Here is an 18961-nt window from a genome sequence, read left to right on the forward strand (position 1 = left end):
CAGGGTACTTAGAAAATCATAATATGATTAGGCAGAGTCAACATGGTTTTATGAAAGGGAAAGAGTGTTTGACAAATCTATTAGAATTTTTTTTTGAGGATGTAACTACCATGGTAGACAAAGGGGAACCAGTGGATGTAGTACATTTGGATTTTCAAAAGGCATTTGATAAGGTGCCACATCAAAGGGTTGTTACGCAAGATAAGGGAAAATGGGGTAGGGGGTAATGTATTAGCAAGAAGAGAGGATTGGTTAATGGATAGAAGAGAGTAGGGATAAATGGTCATTTTCAGGTTGGCAGGCTGTAACTAGTGGGGTGCCACAAGGTTCAGTGCTTGGGCCTCAGCTATTTACAATCTATATTAATGACTTAGATGAAGGGACAGAGTGTAATGTAGCCAAGGTTGCTGACGATACAAAAGCTAGGTGGGAAAGTAAGCTGCGGAGGACACAGAGTCTGCAAAGGGATAGAGACAAGTTAAGTGAGTGGGCAAAAAGTTGGCAGATGGAGTATAATGTGGGGAAATGAAGTTATTCACTTTGGTAGGACGAATAGAAAAACAGAATTTTTTTTTAAATGGTGAGAAACTATTAAATGTTGTTGTTCAGAGAGATTTGGGTGTCCTTGTACAAGAAACACAAAAAGTTAGCATACAGGTACAACAAGCAATCAGGAAAGCAAATGGCACGTTGGTCTTTATTGCAAGGGGGTTGGAGTACAAGAGTAAGGAAGTCTTACTACAATTCTACAGGACTTTGGTGAGACCTCACCTGGAGTACTGTGTACAGTTTTGGTCTCCTTATCTAAGGAAGGATATACTTGCCTTAGAGGCGGTGTAACGGTGGTTTCACTAGATTAATTCCTGGGATGCGAGGGTTTTCCTATGACGAGAGATTGAGTAGAATGGGTCTATATTCTCTGGAGTTTAGATGAATGAGAGGTGATCTCATTGAAACATACAAGATTCTGAGAGGGCTGGACAGGGTAGAGGCTGAGAGGTTATTTCCCCTGGCTGGAGAGTCTAGAACTAGAGGGCATAGTCTCACGATAAGGGGTCGGCTATTTAGGACTGAGATGAGAAGGAATTTCTTCACACAGAGGGTTGTGAATCTTTGGAATTCTCTACCCCAGAGGGCTGTGGATGCTCAGTCAGTCATTGAATATATTCAAGGCTGAGATCGATAGATTTTTGGATTCTAGAAGAATGAAGGGATATGGGGATTGGGCGGGAAAGTGGAGTTGAGGTAGATGCTCAGACAAAATCTTACTGAATGGCAGAGCAATCCCGAGGGGCCGTATGGCCTACTCCTGCTCCTATTTCTTATGGGCAATAAATGCCAGTATAGCTCACATCCTGAGAACGAGTTAAAAAACTCACTGATTGTTCACTGAATATGCAGGTCATCCACTTTTTCCATTGTGTGCAATGTTTATCCATATTGAAGTCCATCTGTCAATGTATTGTTGCAGTATTGTTTTCTGCCTCCAATTCTGGCCTCTTGCACAGCCCCAATTTTCAACACTCCATCCATTGGCAGCCATGTCTTCAGCTGACTAGGCCCTAAGCTCTGAAATTCTCTCCTCCTTTAAGACACTCCTTAAAACCTACCTCTTTGAAACCTGCCTTACGTGGCTTGGTGTCAAATTTTATTTGATAATTGCTCCTGTGAAGAGCCTTGGGATGTTTTACTACCTTAATATGGCACTATATAAATGCAAATTGTGTTGTAGTAGGATGTTCACTTTTTGCTTATCCCCTGATATGTGGCAATAATCGCTGCACAATTCATGAATAAAGTGAAAAAAAACCCAACATTGTCAAGCTGAGAAACCTTATTTACCTCTGGACTGTGTTTGTCCCGGCCCATCAGTTCAAGCACTTCCTCCACAAGAACCTGCTTGTTACTGTGACCAAGCTGCTTAATGTCTGTGAATGACAAACAAAATACAAAAGACCTCAATCTTCACTAAGAGTTGGAAACTTAATTTTTCTCTACTCCTCCAATGGTCAAGCAGGCAGCACTAACCTTTCCAGATCTGTGGAATTAGCTGTAACTGGTTCTCCGTGTCCAGTGCCTGCAGCAGATCCCTCATACCTTGCATATTGGGATAGTAGAGCTGTAAAAAACGTTTGCACTTTAGTATCATTTTCTCCAGTGAAATGTTTCCCGTTGTTCCATCAAATACAGCACTCATTAAAAATGAATAAAACACTAGAAATACACAGGTCAAGCAGCTTCAGAAAAGATGGCTTAATACTTCAGATGCATATCCTCTGCCAGAACTAGAAACTGGAAGCTAACAATAGGTACCGTTATGGCTCCTTTTCCTATCTCCCTTTGGACCTTGCCCTTACTACTGAACACAAAGTAACATAACCGCCCCCCTTCATCTACTGCCTCCAATCTCATTGATCTTCATGCTCTCACTGCCTGTTTTTACCCCCCTCCCCAAGGTTTATAAACAGGACTATCCCAGTTGACCCATTGCTGTCCCACCAAGCTTATCTCCTCTTAACCACATTCTCTCTCACCATATCCAGTTTCTACCTCCATGGCTTTTCGGATTCTCCCCGTCACTTAGAGATGAACCCAGAGCTCTGATGAAGGATCCCCCTGGAAGCACAAACCCACCCTCCCTCCCTCTCTCTCATTCAGATGCTTATCAATTAGATGTGCGTTCTTAGCATTTTCTGGTTTTAATACCAGATTTCTAGCATTCATGTTTTTTTAAAATCTCTATCTTTAGAACCAAAAATCAATACTTCAGCTGGCTATCAACTTGGAGTTGTTACTTTAACTATTAAGAATGCGGTCAAACAGACATACCGATGGAATGAGGGCTTTGTACCACTTGAGAACCACGTCAATGCTCTCCATCATGCACAAGAGGTTAAAGAACCTCCCACTGAGAATGAAAAACAAAGTTAATCAGGATATTAATGTCTATGAATGATATCATAAAAGGTAACATGAATGGTAATATAATTACCAGCAACAGCTGGAAGGAAATAGAATATCAAGCATTTGATATCCAAACTCCAATGCAAAAAATAAACAAAGTTGCAATACTGTCTATGCACTTGGTGCAACTAAAATTGTAAAACTCTTCAAATTAACCATGTGCAAAATTCACCGTGGGCTCCATCTCAATTTGAAACTTTCAGATCCTAATTTTAAAATCAGACTCCAAAATTAAATGGGTCTTCTGGAGGTTTCTTCTTTGATACCCAATATCCTTTGCTTTGTGTTCCTCCAATTCTGGCCTCTGGCGCATCCCCGATTTTAATCGTTCCACCATTGATGGCCATGCCTTCAGCTGCCTAGGCCCAAAGCTCTGGAATTCCCTCCCTAAACCTCTACGTCTCTCTCTCTCTTTCCTTCTTAAAACCTCTCTCTCTGACCATCTTTTGGTCACCTGTCCTAATACCTCCTTATGTGGCTCAGTGTCAAATTTTGTTTGATAACGCTCCCGTGAAGCGTCATGGGATGTTTTGCTATGTTAAAGGCACTATATAAATACAAATTGTTTCATAGTCAACCAATTTCACTCAAGATTTAGTCGCTAGTTTGTCAAGAAGTTTCACAGCAATTTTGCTGCACAACATCCCAATTTCAAACAATTCCCACTACTCAGCTCCCCCTCGGAGATTAAGGATTTCCTCACTCCAATTTCACTTCCTAACATTCAACACCCCCCACACGGTATTTAGCATCTGCTTCCTCTCAAAATCTCCTCTGGTCAGTTGATAAAACCACTTTCTGAATTTTAATTAGATTTAAACTCAGGAACTAGGATGGCCAAACTCAAGTTCTTTCTTGCATTTTCATTTTTAAACTGTGCACCCCACTAGCACAGAGCACTGATATACCAGGTAAAGTAATGGAGGGGTTTGGTTACTGGACTAGTAAATCCAGAGAAATTAAGTTCAAATCCCACCAGGATTTGAGAATTTTAATTCAGTTTATATTTTAAAAAAGTGACCAATGACGCTATTGGATTGTCGTAAAAACCCAACTGGTTCACGAATATCTTTTTAGGGACGAGAACCTGCTGCCCTTACCCAGTTGGGCCTGTATGATTCGCCAGCCCCACACCAATGTGGTTGACTCTTAACTGCTCTCTGAAGTGGCCGAGCGAGCCATTCAGTTGCCTCATCAACTTTTCAGGGCTGCTAGGGACGAGCAACGGCCACATCAGAGACAGAGTAAAGAAAGTTACTTCCTGCCTCTGCTGCTAGTACCAAGATCAGTCATACCATACATATCATACCATTATGGCTCTGGTTTGCAGGGTTATTTGTAGCTGGGGGGGGATAAAAGAGAAAAAAAAAAAGAGAATCCCAGGCTCCTACTGCTCCAGATGTCACCAGTGACCTAGACTGACTGGTTAATCATCATCAGGGCCTGCAGTCCAGCTATCAGATTAACAAGTCTGCAAGCTTTTTTTTTTAAAAAAAAAGCAAGATCAGGTAAACAAATGCCAAAACGCTCTTACTAATAAATACTTTGCTGATAAGGATCGCCCAATAATACACAGTTGTTTCCAGTTTCAAGTATCTGGTGTAATGCGTAAGCCAATTCAAGGTCTTTCAAATCCAGACACTGCAAGGAGGGAAACAAGGCAAAGAAAAATGTTAAAACTTGAATTTGTCAGCCATTGCAGCACTAAAAATCTACTTCAGCGATCGCAAATCTGATCTTCCTACTACACCATTTGCAGCAAACTAAGGAATGGGAAAAAGTAGCTTGCTCATTGGACACACAAGCTATTGACCATCTCATCATTGGTGCAAATGTACAGATTTGTTCACCTTACTGTTCCACCTTCTCCCTCTCTCCAACACCCCCCCGGCCCTCCCCAATCCAACAGCTCCATTGGAAATCACAGCAGAACTAGCATTGTTGCAAGAATCGAGAGATAAGGAGGATTACTTAGCCCATCAAGCTTGCTGCCAGTATGCAGGACCCAACTCTTTTCCCACCCCCCCCCCCCCACCTATCCGTGGGCCTCCCTGCCTGTATAGGGGTGAGCAGTTTGGAGGACCTCCTTGCGGTTTGGCCACTGGACCTGGCCAAAACTGGCATTCATTGGTCCGCGATGCACAGGATCCGTGGCGGGGTGGGAGGACTGCTTGTCCCTCTTCATTTGCCATCTATGCACTGTGTCCATCCATAAGCTTGAGGCCTTCTGCGACCGGTGGGCACTGTAGGATGTTGATTATATCATTGATGAGGACAACACGATTATGATTTTTTTTTTGTGCAACTCTGTTTGAAGGGACCATCTGTAATAGTGGTATTGTCGTGCTTTTTGTTACCCAGAGCCACTCTATTGGTCCTGTTCAAATAATCCCAGTCTCTTTCCAACTCCACTGGCCCTTTACTACTTGCTGAATGAGAAATTGATCCAATTCCCTTTAAATACATCAGCTGAATCAGTATATACTGCCACTAGGTGGCAGCATGTTCCAGAAGGCACCTCAAAGCATGAAATAATTCTGAATGAACATTTAATTCATTGTCTTCTCATTTTAGAATTACACCCTCCAGCTCTCCACAAACTCTTTCATCTGCATAATCAGCTTCCTTCATTTTAATGTCTAAATCATCTTTTGCTAATGAATAGGTTCAGCTTCCTCAGCTTTTTTGTAACTCAAGTGATCTGAAACGATCTCTGCAGCCCTTTTCTAAACTTTTCACAAATTTACATATCTCTTCAGTTGGTTACAATACGCCCAGTGCTGTCTCAGCGTTTTTATAAAGTGGCTAAGACTTGTATACCATGGACGTGTTACACAACCCACCATTTTACTGTTCTTTTCAATTGCCGTATTCTGCAGGATCTTTTCCTTCAATCACTTGAAGTGTAAGTTAATGATTGTGCACTTGAATAAATCTGCACAAATGTAGGAAGGTTATCGGTGATTATTCAAGCTATTTTCAGGGTAGATGGTGATGGTTTTGGTTTTGGGGGGGGGGGGGGGGGGCGGGGGCAAAAGAGAAGGAAGTAAAAGATAGTTTAATAGAGCCGATGCAACTGCAGATCTCTAAATACCAATCACATTTAGCTTCAATTATAGAAAAACTTTCAGCACAGGACTGCTTTAATCAGGTGGGAACTAAGCAGAAAGAGTATTTCAAATACTAGAGGAAGGTCATCGACCTGAAACCTTAATTCTCTCTTCACAGACGCTGCCTGACCTGCTGAGCGTTCCCGGCATTTTCGGTTTTTATTTCAGATTTCCAGCATCCGCGGCATTTTGCTTTTAGTCAAGAGAGAGTCATACAGCACGGATAGAGGCCCTTCGGCCCATCGTGTCCGCGCCGGCCATCAGCCCTGTCTACTCTAAGAGTATTTAAAAAGGTTGCATACGCAGTCACTACAGCCAGCTTTAGTGAGAAAGATTAGTTTCCCCCCCCACCCCTCCCACTGCTCAGATAGCATCAGTCCCATCAGTTATTAGTTAGAGAGAACCCGGCAGTATTTTCTTTTTACAATTTTTCTTTGTACACTGGCAGCAGTTAGGGGAGATACATTAACAGCAGCACGGACCAGTCAACCACTAAAAATGAAAAGGAGGAAGAAACCACTGCTTTATTCATGCAAGTGTAAATACATCAGAAAGAGAAATACTTACCAGCCTCATAGCACTGGTAAAGAAATACACTGTGGAGAAAGAAAACAAGACCGGTTTTATTTTTAGTGGAGTTAGTTGAAGGAGGAACACTGGGCAGGACAGGACACCAGTAGAACTTTTCTCCAAATGGTGTCACAGGATCTTTTGCGTCCACCTGAACAGATAGGTGGGAACTCTTTAACGGCACACCCAAACGATGTCACCTCCACAATGCAGCATGCCCTCAGTACTGTATTAAAGTGCCAATTTCCTAGTGAGGCTTGAATGCACAACCTTCTTACTCACAGGTGAGAACGCTACCAACTGAGCCAGGCTGGTACTTCAGCAGCACACCTTGTACAATTTACCCTATAAAAACACACCTCACCACTGTGATGTTAGGAGTATTTTTGCTACCACTCATTTGATAGCTTTTCATCTGATAGGCAATTCCCCTCTCCCCTCTAGCCTCCAACTCTTCATTTCCCATTGCACTTTTTCCTCACCTTTAATCGATACCGGTCAGTGCACATGAACGTTTCTCTTTCGTCCCTTCTAATCTTTAAATACACGCCCTTCCTTCTTGGAGATCCTCGCTGCATTAAAAAAATCAAAGCCAATTGTAGTTTCCTACCTTTATTTCCAATCCCATGAACCTTATCCCTGCCCCCACTATTCCCTTCTCCTGCAATCTTCATGTCTCGTATCATCTAATTGCCACTTCCCCATTTACCTCAGTTGTTCTTTTCAACCTCAGTGGCCTAGTCTCGGTTAGCAGTAAGTATCCTGAGCGATAGTATTGATCCAGTTACAATGTAGTGCAGCCTAAGGCACATAGCAGGCAGTGATATGGCACCAACAATCGCTAAACATGACCACTGCATAAAACCCATTTGATTTTTTTTTAAAAAAAAGGTATATAGGGTCATAGCCTCCAGGTTTGCAAGTTATGAAATCTTGCGACAGGCATCTGATTTTATGATACCACGTTTAGAAAAATGTTTAGATTAGTGTAGTACCATTTTGCCCCCCTACCAAGGGACAAGCACAGGAAGAGGAGGAAAGATGAAAGTGTTCTATTAATGTTGGACAACTGAATAAAACCTGCTGAAAGTGCTGTTAAACGGCAATGTTTTGCTGCACAGCTCAATCAACAGTTCTGGAACAAGCCTGCAACATAGAAGGTTAAGGGGTGATTTGATTGAGATTTTTTAATATGATTTTGAAAGGAATTGATAGGGTAGATAGAGAGAAACTTTTTCCATTGGTGGAGTGTCTAGGACAAGGGGACATAACTTGAAATCAGAGCCAGGCCATTCAAGAGAGAAGTTAGGAATCACTTCTTCACACAAAGGGCGGTAAAGTCATAAATCCATAAAACATTTACAGCACAGAAGGAGGCCATTTGGCCCATCGTGTCCACGCTGGCTGAGAAACAAGCCACCCAGCCTAATCCCACTTTCCCGCATTTGGTCTGTAGTCCTGCAAGTCACGGCTCTTCAGGTGCACATCCAGATATTTTTTAAATGAGTTGAGGGTTTCTGCCTCTACCACTCTTTCAGGCAGTGAGTACCAGACCCCCACCACCCTCTGGGTGAAAATTTTTTTCTTCGTTTCCACTCTAATCCTTCTACCAATCACTAAATCTATGCCCCCTGGTTATTGATCCCCCACTAAGGGAAATAGGTCCTTCCTATCCACTCTATCTGGGCCCCTCTTAATTTTGTACACCTCAATCAGATCACCCCTCAGCCTCCTCTGTTCCAAGGAAAACAACCCCAGCCTATCCAATCTGTCATCATAGCTAAAATTCTCCAGTCCTGGCAACATCCTCGTAAATCTCCTCTGCACCCTCTCTAGTGCAATTACATCCTTCCTGTAATGTGGTGACCAGAACTGTGCGCAGTACTCAAGCTGTGGCCTAACTAGTGTTTTATACAGTTCCAGCACAACATCCCTGCTTTTATATTCTATGCCTCAGCTAATAAAGGAAAGCATTCCATATGCCTTCTTAACCACCTTATCTGTCCTGTTACCCTCAAGGATCTGTGGATATGCACGCCAAGGTCCCTCACTTCCTCGACATCTCAGTATCGTTCCATTTATTGTGTATTCCCTTGCCTCGTTTGCTTTCCCCAAATGCATAACCTCACACTTCTCCGGATTGAACTCCATTTGCCACTTTTCTGCCCGTCTGACCAGTCCATTGATATCTTCCTGCAGTCTACAGCTTCCCTCATTATCAACCACACGGCCTATCTTTGTGTCATGCGCAGATTTCTTAATCATGCCCCCTACGTTTAAGTCCAAATCGTTAAAAGCAAAGGACCTAGTACCGAGCCCTCCAAATGTGGAACTCTCCCACAAAATGCAGTAGAATGCAATTAATAATTTTAAATCGGAGATAGATTATTGCTAGCCAAGGGTATTATGGAGCCAAGACTGATGGATGGAATTAGGATATAGATCAGCCGTGATCTCATTGAATGGCGGAACAGGCTCGAGGGGCTGAAAGGAACAGGAGTAGGCCAATGTTCCTAAGCCAGGTTACTTTAAAACAAACAGATGGAAGAAATTACCCAATTTACTAAAAAAAGGATGTTTGAATAATTCCAGTTCTACCCCAGGATGAATTACCGTTGCTGAATTTACTTCTCACGTACCATCATCAGGATCCCGAGGGACAAAATGCTTCTCTTTAATCTCATCGAGCACCTCAAAGATAATGTCAGTCTGTAGCCGGTTAGCTGCGGCTGGGAGAATAAAAGGGGAAACGTTAGCACACTGTAGGGGAAAGTCTGGGCATCTTCTAAGCAGAGAAAGATCTGTACAGAATGTGTTCTCTATTAAGCCCGTTGCCTTGACCTATATCAATGAAGGTGAAACCCTGAATTTGCAGTCAAACCACACAGCTGATTTTGCCAAGAAATGTTAAGCTGGAATCAAGAACTTCTTTGTATTGTGGTTCTGAATGGAATAGTACTGTAAACAGACTCGGGTGCTTTTGTTTATATTTAAGGGAACAACCTACTTTGAAGACACATCAGCTCTGATGAAAGGTCCCACACCAATAAAACATTAAACAATCTTTCTCTTTCAAATGCTGTTCATGCATTTTTTACTTCTTTTCCTCCCACTTTACACAATTGTTTGTCAAAAATGCAGGAAGTTAAATTTCTCAGGCTAATTGCATATAGATGGCTAATAGGTCTTTTAAATGGAACCCATTATTTGAAAACCGGAATCTGCTCAGGAAGAAGCAGTTAGAATTTCTGTCGGACGCACCATGCTTCTTTCTTTGTTATTACATAGAATTTACAGCACACAAACAGGCCACTCGGTCCAACTTGTCTATGTCGGCGTTTATGCTCCACACGAACCTCCTCCCAATCCTTATCAGCACACCCTCCTGTTCCTTTCTCCCTCGTGTGTTTATCTAGCTGCCTCTTCAATGCATCTATGCTACTCGCCTCAACTACTCCTTGTGGTAGCTGGTTCCACTCTTTGGGTGAAGACCTATTCCCTCTTTTATTTATTGGTGGCTATCTTGTATTTATGGCCCCTTTTAAACTAGGTTCACGCCCAGAAAATGGCCCACCCTTCAAAAGCTCCAGAACAGATGTTACATCTGTGTCATGGGAGAGAGGGAGTCAGTCGAGCACTTGCATTTAAATGGAAACATCCTGTGGGTTTTGTTTGAATAGATCTGTTTGATTGGCAGCTGTATTTTCAGTTTAAAAAGATACAAATCTAAACTTCCTTTGTCCCAGTCTCGGCCCGTCGTCTTTCAAAGTAGTAGTCTGTCCAAAGCCAGAGAAATATGGCTATGGTCAGCAATGAACTGATTGTGTCAAGTTGAGCCCCAAGACTTTCAGCCAGGTTCAGCTCACATTGAAGTTTAACACTGTAACCATGACCGTTTGCTATGTTCTATTGTCTGAGAAGGGAGAGAGAGAGTTAAGTTGGTGAGAAGTTCAGATAACAGGAAGTATCTCTTTACAAAGGAAGGTGATCAATACCCAACGGGTTGGAGATGGCCAGGACACTGGACTCATTTAAGATACAGCTACATGTCGTAATGGAAACACTGCAGGATTGGTATACGGTAATCAAAGGGCCTGAACAGTCGTCTTGTGATGTAGTCACTCACGCTCGTTAGCTTTCATTGTTCTGTGCAAGATGCATGAACCTCAATGGGGGTACAGTGTTTCAAAGCCACTACCACCCACCGCCCCACCAAAACCAGCATTACACATGACATTTTTTTGTAAGGAATTCAGACTCTTAGTTTTTTTAAATCACTGCAGTGGCTCAGGCATAGGCGATTTTTTTCGTGCAGATGCTTCTTGAAAAGCCCACCACACGTAGGCTGAACAAAGAACACCCACACTCAGCTCCCATTATCCAGCTGAGGTCTGTACCCCTGCGCCACTCATCATCGCCAACTGCGCCAAGTACTAGCCCACGACACACAGCAGTCACTTTAGCGAAACAGCAGGTTAACACAACCACTAAAAGCTGCACCGTGGTTTATTCATTTAGGGGTGAATATTGACACCTCTCTCTGCCAATGAGTTAGAGGCGGGACGGGAGTTGTGGTTTCAATTTACAGAGTCTCTGAACTCATGACTAAAATTACAGCAAACGGTAACACAGTAGGTACAGCGCAGGAGGAGGCCATTCGGCCCATCGTGCCTACGTCGGCTCTTTGAAAGAGCTATCCAATTAGTCCCATTCCCCAGCTCTTTCCCCATAGCCCTGTAAATATTTCCCCTTCATGTATTTATCCAATTCCCTTTTGAAAGTTACTACTGAATCTGCTTCCACCGCCCTTTCAGGCAGTGCATTCCAGATCATTACAACTCGCTGCGTAAAAAAATGTTGCCTCATGTTGCCTCTGGTACTTTTGCCGATCACCTTAAATCTGTGTCCTCTGGTCACTGACCCCTGCGCCACTGGAAACAGTTTCTCCTTATTTACTCTGTCAAAACCGCTCATGATTTTGAACACATCTATCAAATTTCCTCTTAACCTTCTCTGTTCTAAGGAGAACAACCCCAGCTTCTCCAATCTCTCCACATAACTGAAGTCCCTCATCCCTGGCACCATTATAGTAAATCTCTTCTGCACCCTCTCCAAGGCCTTGACATCCTTCCTAAAGTGTGGTGCCCAGAATTGAACAAAATACTCCAGCTGGGACCTAACCAGTGTTTTATAAAGATTCAGCATAATTTCCTTGCTTTTGTACTCTATGCCTCCATTAATAAAGCCCAGGATCCCATATGCTTTTTTTAAAAAAAAAAGCAGGCTTCTCAACTTGTCCTTCAACCTTCAAAGATTTGTGTACATACACCTCCAGGTCTGTGTTCCCATATCCCTTTAAAATTGTACCATTTAGTTTATATTGCCTCTCCTCATTCTTCCTACCAAAATGTATCACTTCACACTCCTCTGCGTTAAGTTTCACCTGCCACACGTCCGCCCATTTCAACAGTCTATGTCCTCCTGAAATCCGTTACGATCCTCCACATATTTCAGAGTTTCATGTCGTCTGCAAACTTTGAAATTATACCCTCTATACTTAAGTCCAGGTCACTAATATATAGCAAAAAGAGCAGTGGTCCTAATCCTGACCCCAGGAGAACCTTTACTGTTACAATGGCAGCATCCTCTTCTCTAGTGAAGACGGATGCGAAGTAATCATTCAGTACCTCAGCCAGGCCCTCTTTTTTTGTGCCTAATCGATCAAACCCTTCCTTTGACTACCCCATTACTATTTATATGTTTATAAAAGACTTTCGGATTCCCTTAGGTTAGCCGCTAATCTAGATTCACACTCTTTGCCCCTCTTACTTCCTTTTTTAGATCTGCTCTGTACTTTGTATTCAGCTTGGTTCTCTATTGTATTATGAACCTTATGTTAGTCATAAGACTCCTTTATGTTTCATTTTAATCTCTACATCTTTAGTCATCCAGGGAGCTCCAGCTTCGGATGCCAATTAGCCAATCATCGTCATTCTGGCCAGGATAATACGTTATTATTTAGGACACTGAACAGGATTAACTCACAAATAAAGAAAGGCTTCAGTGCAGTTACACCCACAACTCAAGGCACAAACTTGTAAACTAATCAAAGCACCCCTTAGAAACAGGAATGGTTCCACTTTTACCCAGTTATGGTTATTTTTATCATACCAAGAAGCAGAGTTTCCAGCCTGCACTCAAGTGTTTAGAATCATAGAATGGTTACAGCACAGAAAGGCCATTCAGCCCATCTAGCCCATGCTGGCTCTTTGTAAAAGCAATCCAGTTAGTCCCATTTCCCCATAGTCTTGCAAATTTTTTCCCTTCAAGTATTTACCCAATTCCTTTTTGAAAGCCCTGATTGAATCTGTTTCCACCACCCTTTCAGGCAGCACATTCCAGATCATAACTACTCGCTGCGTAAAAAAGTGTTTCCTCGTGTCGCCTTTGGTTCTTTTGCCAATCACCTTAAATCTGTGTCCTCTGGTTCTCGACCCTTCTACCAATGGAAACAGTTTCTCAATTTACTTTATCTAAACCCTTCATGGTTTACTTCTATCAAATCTCCTCTCAACTTTCTCTGCTCTAAGGAGAACAACCCCAGCTTCTCCAGTCTAGGCACGTAACTAAAGTCCCTCATCCCTGGAACCATACTAGTACATCTTTTCTACACCCTCGGAGGCCTTTACATCCTTCTTAAAGTGCAGTGCCCAGAATTGGACACAATGCTCCAGTTGTGCCGAACCAGTGCTTTATAAAAGGTTCAACGTAACTTCCTTGCTTCTGTACTCTGTGCCTCTATTTATAAAGCCCAGGATCCCGGGTGCTTTTTTTAAAACCGCTTTCTCTACCTGTCCTGCCACCTTCAAAGATTTGTGCACATATTCTCCATGGTCTTTCTGTTCCTGCGCCCCTTATAAAATTGTACCTTTTAGTTTATATAGTTTACATAACTGATGTCCCTCATCCTTGGCATGGGTGTTGGGACCCAGCGTCAAGCATTTACTTACCAGATTTGTAGAATATACCAATTAAGTGATCGAAGGTGGCCAAACTTGGTTCTAAAAGAGGACATTTAAAAAAAGACAAGGTTAGAACTCATGTGAACTGGAAAATGTTTCACATTTGAAGGCAAGCGAACTGTAGCAAAAAAAAAATGGACTGGGAATGAGAGCTGCCTGATGTGTCAAAACAAACAGACCACAAGACAACACGAGCCACCAAAATCTTTACAGCGCAACAGCTCAAAGAGTTTAATAGTGATCATGTTTAAAAAAAATTTAGGACGGCACTTCCTTTAAGTCAAGTCACGTACTGGCTCAGTCCTAGGCGTTTTTCTCGTGCAGACGCTCCTCAAACAGCCCACCACATGTAAGCCGAGCAAGAAGCATCCACACTCAGCTCCCATTATCCAGCTGAGGTCCGTACCCCTGCGCCAATCATCATCGCCAGCAGTTAGATTTATTATATGTGCACATCAATAATACGTTAAAAACCTTACATCTGCATGCAATTCCAGGTCTACAAAACCTTACTTCCTGTTATATTTTGTCACACTTTCCCCATTACAAATCCCTATGTCACCATTTATAATGGAAACTTCCTATGTAAACTTCTCACGGTGCAATTACACCTTCCCACCAGTGGTCATGTTTTAGTGCCTCAGATTTGCACCTCCCAGCTCCCCAGTTCATACTGCAGAGAAAACCCTACCCTCCGACCAACTTTACTTCTTTGCTGTCCAAATTGCTGCAAGTTTTTCTATTTAACACAATATGAATTCAGATTAGATAAAAATCAGGACAAAATGTACAACTTTGAAATAGGGACTGAATTACGTCTGTGCGCCCTGGTCCAATTATTCCCTGCCCTCTAACCCTACTTCACCTGAAGACGGCACTTGATCTTGACTGCCTGTGTGCACTGCTATGGGAGTTAGACTAGAAATACATTTGTGCATATTGATGCACCCATCCTAATAGAGTTTGCTCTTTCAGAGACTGAGATTACTATGACTTCCCAAACAAAGCATTTCACAATTTCAAAAAAAGGATGTGATTCACTTTGAGACAGCTCAGTTGTTTGGCATATCAGGCAGCTCTCACTCCCAATTCATTCCCCTCCCCACACCCTGAAAATATGAACAAAGTTTGTACAATGCTATGGTCAATTGTTTCCCCCCCACCCCCATCCCAATTTTCTCTTCAAGATACTTCTGAGGTCTGCTGAGACTGAGGGAGTCTCACCCAGGTTCCCAACCTTCATGAGCAAACCCATGTTGGCAAGACATTCACACCCAAGCCTGATCCCGTCACCATCCACACCCACGTGGACATTGAGTACCAATCAGGAGTAGGAACAGTGGCTGATTTTCATGCTCTAGCCTGGGGACAGCGATGTCATTTATAGTGCTCAGTTGCTATCGCAGCAGAGACAAACTAACTCCTCAGCCTAGGGAACCCTTTTATAAAAAATTATAATTCATTCTTGGGATATCAGTATTGCTGGCAAGGCCAGCATTTATTGCCCATCCCTAGTTGCCCTTGAGAAGGTGGTGGTGAGCTGCCTTCTTGAACCGCTGCAGTCCGTGTGGTGAAGGATCTCCCCCAGTGCTGTTGTTAGGTCGGGAGTTCCAGGATTTTGACCCAGTGATGCTGAAGGAGCGGCGATATTACGTCCAAACTTCCATGTCCAAAGTACCACGCATTCAAGATACGGTCATGCTTTTTACCACTCAATTATTGTAGCATCAACATGTAAAATAAACACCAATAAATACTGAGATACATTGATAACAAATAAAAAGGACAACGCCCAGTTACGTACCAATATTTAGGGATTTCATTTCATTAATTAGTTGCAGGGAAAGTCCCCTGGCAATTGAACCACACTTTCGGAGACTCTTTAAAGCAGAGTTAAAAGTTAACAAGTTCGGCTGCACCTTTTGTTCAGCCATTTGCTTCAGCAGTTCCTGTTCAAAGAAAGGAAAAGAACTCAATGAACACGAATACCATATCATAAAGGCCGACATCCCAGCGCAGGATCTAAAAGATTCCCGCAGCAACACATTGATGAAAGGAATTGAAGATAAAAATACAAACATAGATAGGGCAAGTGATCAGTTATCCCTCGGAAGCCAGCATTTTCATCGCCTTATAATGCAAAACTGAGGTAGGATACATGTGGCAAGCACAGAAATTTGCACGATTTGTTTGGCACATCACAGCACACGAAAAGATGGCTTTTGTCACATTGAGACCAAAAGAATTGTCTCCAATGGTGCCCAAACAGTAGGGTTGAATAATGCAGGTTTAATATTAAGCCTGATGTCCTCAACTTTCATTTCATAGGATCAGGATGAGACAAGAGCTCAGTAATTCACCTTAATTTTCCTACAATTTTGTTAATTTTGGGGTGGGAGAGTGAGGTGGTATTAGGGCCTTCTTTGAAGTTCTCCCTTTGGTTATTCACCTCCCTCAGGTTCAGTAAGTTGAAGAGTCCATGACAATCCCAATTCCACTTGGCCAATTGGAACAAGTAGGCTCGCTAGGCTGAATGGCATTTTTTTTTTGATTTCCAAAGTAGGCTCTTATTTTGGGGATCTCAGGACTGGGAAGTGAAACACATAGCATCAGGCATGGGTATAAAGGTCAGATACAGTTGCTCCCTCCACAGTACCCCAACAACCTCGGAAACACCACCGAGACAAATCCAACCCGTATAACGACACAGAACGCTGGAAATACGCAGCACATTGATCGGCCCCCGACAGTGAAAGACAGTTTAATGTTCTGCGTTTCTACTCACCACAATAAAATCTAGTTTCTCATTGTACATCTCCTTTAATTCTGGGACTGCTGATATTAATGCATTAAAAGTATGAACATCCGCTGTTAATGGAGACGAAGCAAATTAAGTAAACTGCATTTCAATAACGTTCAAGAAAATACATAGACTGTTACAGCACAGAAGGTGGCCATTCGGCCCATCGTGCCTGTGTCGGCTCTTTTAAAGAGCTGTCCAATTAGTCCAACTTCCCTGCGCTTTCCCCGTAGCCTTGCAATTTTCTCCCCCTTCAAGTATTTATCTAATTCCCCTATTGAAAGTTACTATTGAATCTGCTTCCACCACCCTTTCAGCCAGCGCATTCCAGATCATAACTCACTGCGTAAAAAAAATTCTCCTATCACCTCTGGCTCTTTTGCCAACGACCGTAAATCTGTGTCCTCTGGTTACCGACCCTTCTGCCAGTGGAAACAGTTTCTCCTTAGTTACAAAACCCTTCATGATTTTGAACGCCTCTATTAAATCTTCAGCCTAGCTGCAGACCTGTTTCTGCACTGTAGTAAAGCCTTGGCGGTTTCCCTGCTCAGGCCCCAGTTAAAATTGCAACGGGGTCCTTTTGACTTAATTGGACTCTGATTTGCATCAATTTATGAGGCCCCTGCAGGTTAACATCACAAACTGTTGGAAGCAGTCAGAAGCTGAGCAGATAAGTAACCTGCTAATTTTTTTTTTTAAAAACTGCCTGGTTACCGCTGGGTGGGTCAGGTTGAAATTGACCCTTGGGTAACAGATTTAATAGGCTAGACTTCAAGCTCTGCACTATCAAATTGCTCCATAATGTTAAATAAAAGCAAGCGGCCGTACTCCAATTTCTCAGTTGTTCCTTTGTTATTGGTGTTTATGGCTTGGAGCCGCTGGTTGGAGGCAGTTTGAAAGGAAGCTGGTTCTCTACAATGTGTCATACAAAAGCTCCACTCCAGTAACGTCACAGTTGGGCCAGCCAAGTAGGAATTTAAGACAAAATAGTTGTTGCTAGACTGCCCCTAGCCCCAGTTAGACATGAGGTAACTAAAAAAACACCAGCAAATGTACATTTTTAAAAAATTCATTCATGGGATGTGGGCGTCGCTGGCGAGGCTAGCATTTATTGCCCATCCCTAATTGCCCTTGAGAAGGTGGTGGTGAGCCGCCTTCTTGAACATATACCTGGCTTCATAACATTGAATGATTATGCAGCCATTCAATAGAACCATACCTACCCCCCGCCCCCCCACAAATTCTCTCTAAATGGTCCCCGACAGCTATAAACTCTGCTTAGCAGCCAACCACAGACAGTGCCATTAAAAGGTTGTGTAAGTTTATTTTCTCCCCTGAAGTCTCCATGTGGCCACTGGTGACTAATCCTGCACATTCTTTCCCCATCTGTGAGGGTGTGCCTGGTCCCTAGATATGAAGCAGTTTCACTCTCCTTTAGTAAACTCTGCATCTATTAGTATGAAACTAACACTCTCTTTCAACTAATATTGGGGGGGGGGGGGGGGGGGGGGAGAAAGGGAGAGAAAAATAAGTAAAAGGGAAATGAAAGCAAATGCTTCATATGTACAGCAGTGACACCTACTATTTAATAAAGATCGGGAATGTGTGTGGAGGCACTAACATTATCTTTAATTTTTGAAAAGTATTCATGTGGCTCCTGCAGACCCAACAACCAATATGGGTCACTGGTTTGAAAAACATTATAAACAAACGACTGTTCCTTTATCTACAAAGTTTGGGTCTAAGTGACCATCACCAGCTATCTGGGTCAGTGGGCCCAAAGGGCCGTGGATGCTGGGCCAATTGAAATTTTCAAGGCAGAGACTGATAGATTTTTTTTTGTGAGGTATGGGTATCAAGGGATATGGATCAAAGGTGGGTAAATGGAGTTCAAGTACAGATCAGCCATGATCGGATTCAATGGTGGAACAGGGGAATTGAGGGGATGAATGGCCTATTCCCTGTTCCCATGATACTATGTCCCAACAACTCCATTTGCCTCAATCAGGTCTACCTACAGTCACTGTATATACAGTACACCCTCAAAATCTAGGGAGCACATACAATCAGCAAAACCATTTTTTCAACACTCACCTTTCATTCGATTGTTCAGCAAGTCTGTGTACATGTTGATGGCCTTTGTACAAGCGCCATGCTGAGCAGACAGAAACGGAGAAGTTAACTAGACTTCCAAATCAAATGCATGCTATAAAATGAGTCTGGTACGTTAGATCACCAACGGTACCTTAATCATTCCACGAATCATCGTGCAAAGAGAACGTTCGTTCCTTTCAGGCATGAGGTTAAATATCCTCTCGGCATTATTGTTCTCCCTAAATAGAAGGAAAAATATAAAGTTTTAGTTTAAACTATCTCAAATATACATGTGTTTTTAGTGGGGTTTTAAATGCATCACTGGAATAACCAGCAAAATATGACAGGATTTTAAAAACTTTAAACTAGTACACTTCATGACTAGCAGTAGTAAGTTTGTT

At 42.6% G+C, this 18961-nt stretch overlaps 1 protein-coding gene and 2 non-coding genes across 3 annotated transcripts in view; all 3 read right to left on the minus strand.

Annotated features, from left to right (window-relative positions):
- ptcd3 (pentatricopeptide repeat domain 3) overlaps positions 1-18961 on the minus strand; it is a 52454-nt gene that overhangs the window by 14735 nt on the left and 18758 nt on the right. Inside the window, exons 10-20 of the mRNA XM_067982347.1 lie at positions 18712-18799; positions 18561-18621; positions 16452-16534; positions 15471-15615; positions 13655-13705; positions 9284-9373; positions 6642-6670; positions 4499-4605; positions 2830-2908; positions 2029-2119; positions 1843-1928 (exon numbers count right to left, since the gene is read on the minus strand). Of these exons, the coding sequence (XP_067838448.1) occupies positions 1843-1928; positions 2029-2119; positions 2830-2908; positions 4499-4605; positions 6642-6670; positions 9284-9373; positions 13655-13705; positions 15471-15615; positions 16452-16534; positions 18561-18621; positions 18712-18799 (910 nt within the window). The remainder of the gene's footprint in view (positions 1-1842; positions 1929-2028; positions 2120-2829; positions 2909-4498; positions 4606-6641; positions 6671-9283; positions 9374-13654; positions 13706-15470; positions 15616-16451; positions 16535-18560; positions 18622-18711; positions 18800-18961) is intronic.
- On the minus strand, positions 10927-11065 carry LOC137331443 (small nucleolar RNA SNORD94). The gene has a single exon (XR_010965478.1). It is a non-coding gene; the product is annotated as a small nucleolar RNA SNORD94 (small nucleolar RNA).
- LOC137331440 (small nucleolar RNA SNORD94) lies at positions 13959-14096 on the minus strand. Its single transcript, XR_010965477.1, has one exon. It is a non-coding gene; the product is annotated as a small nucleolar RNA SNORD94 (small nucleolar RNA).

The sequence above is a fragment of the Heptranchias perlo genome, chromosome 1 (genome assembly GCF_035084215.1).
Source record: "Heptranchias perlo isolate sHepPer1 chromosome 1, sHepPer1.hap1, whole genome shotgun sequence".
In the NCBI taxonomy this organism is placed as follows: domain Eukaryota; kingdom Metazoa; phylum Chordata; class Chondrichthyes; order Hexanchiformes; family Hexanchidae; genus Heptranchias; species Heptranchias perlo.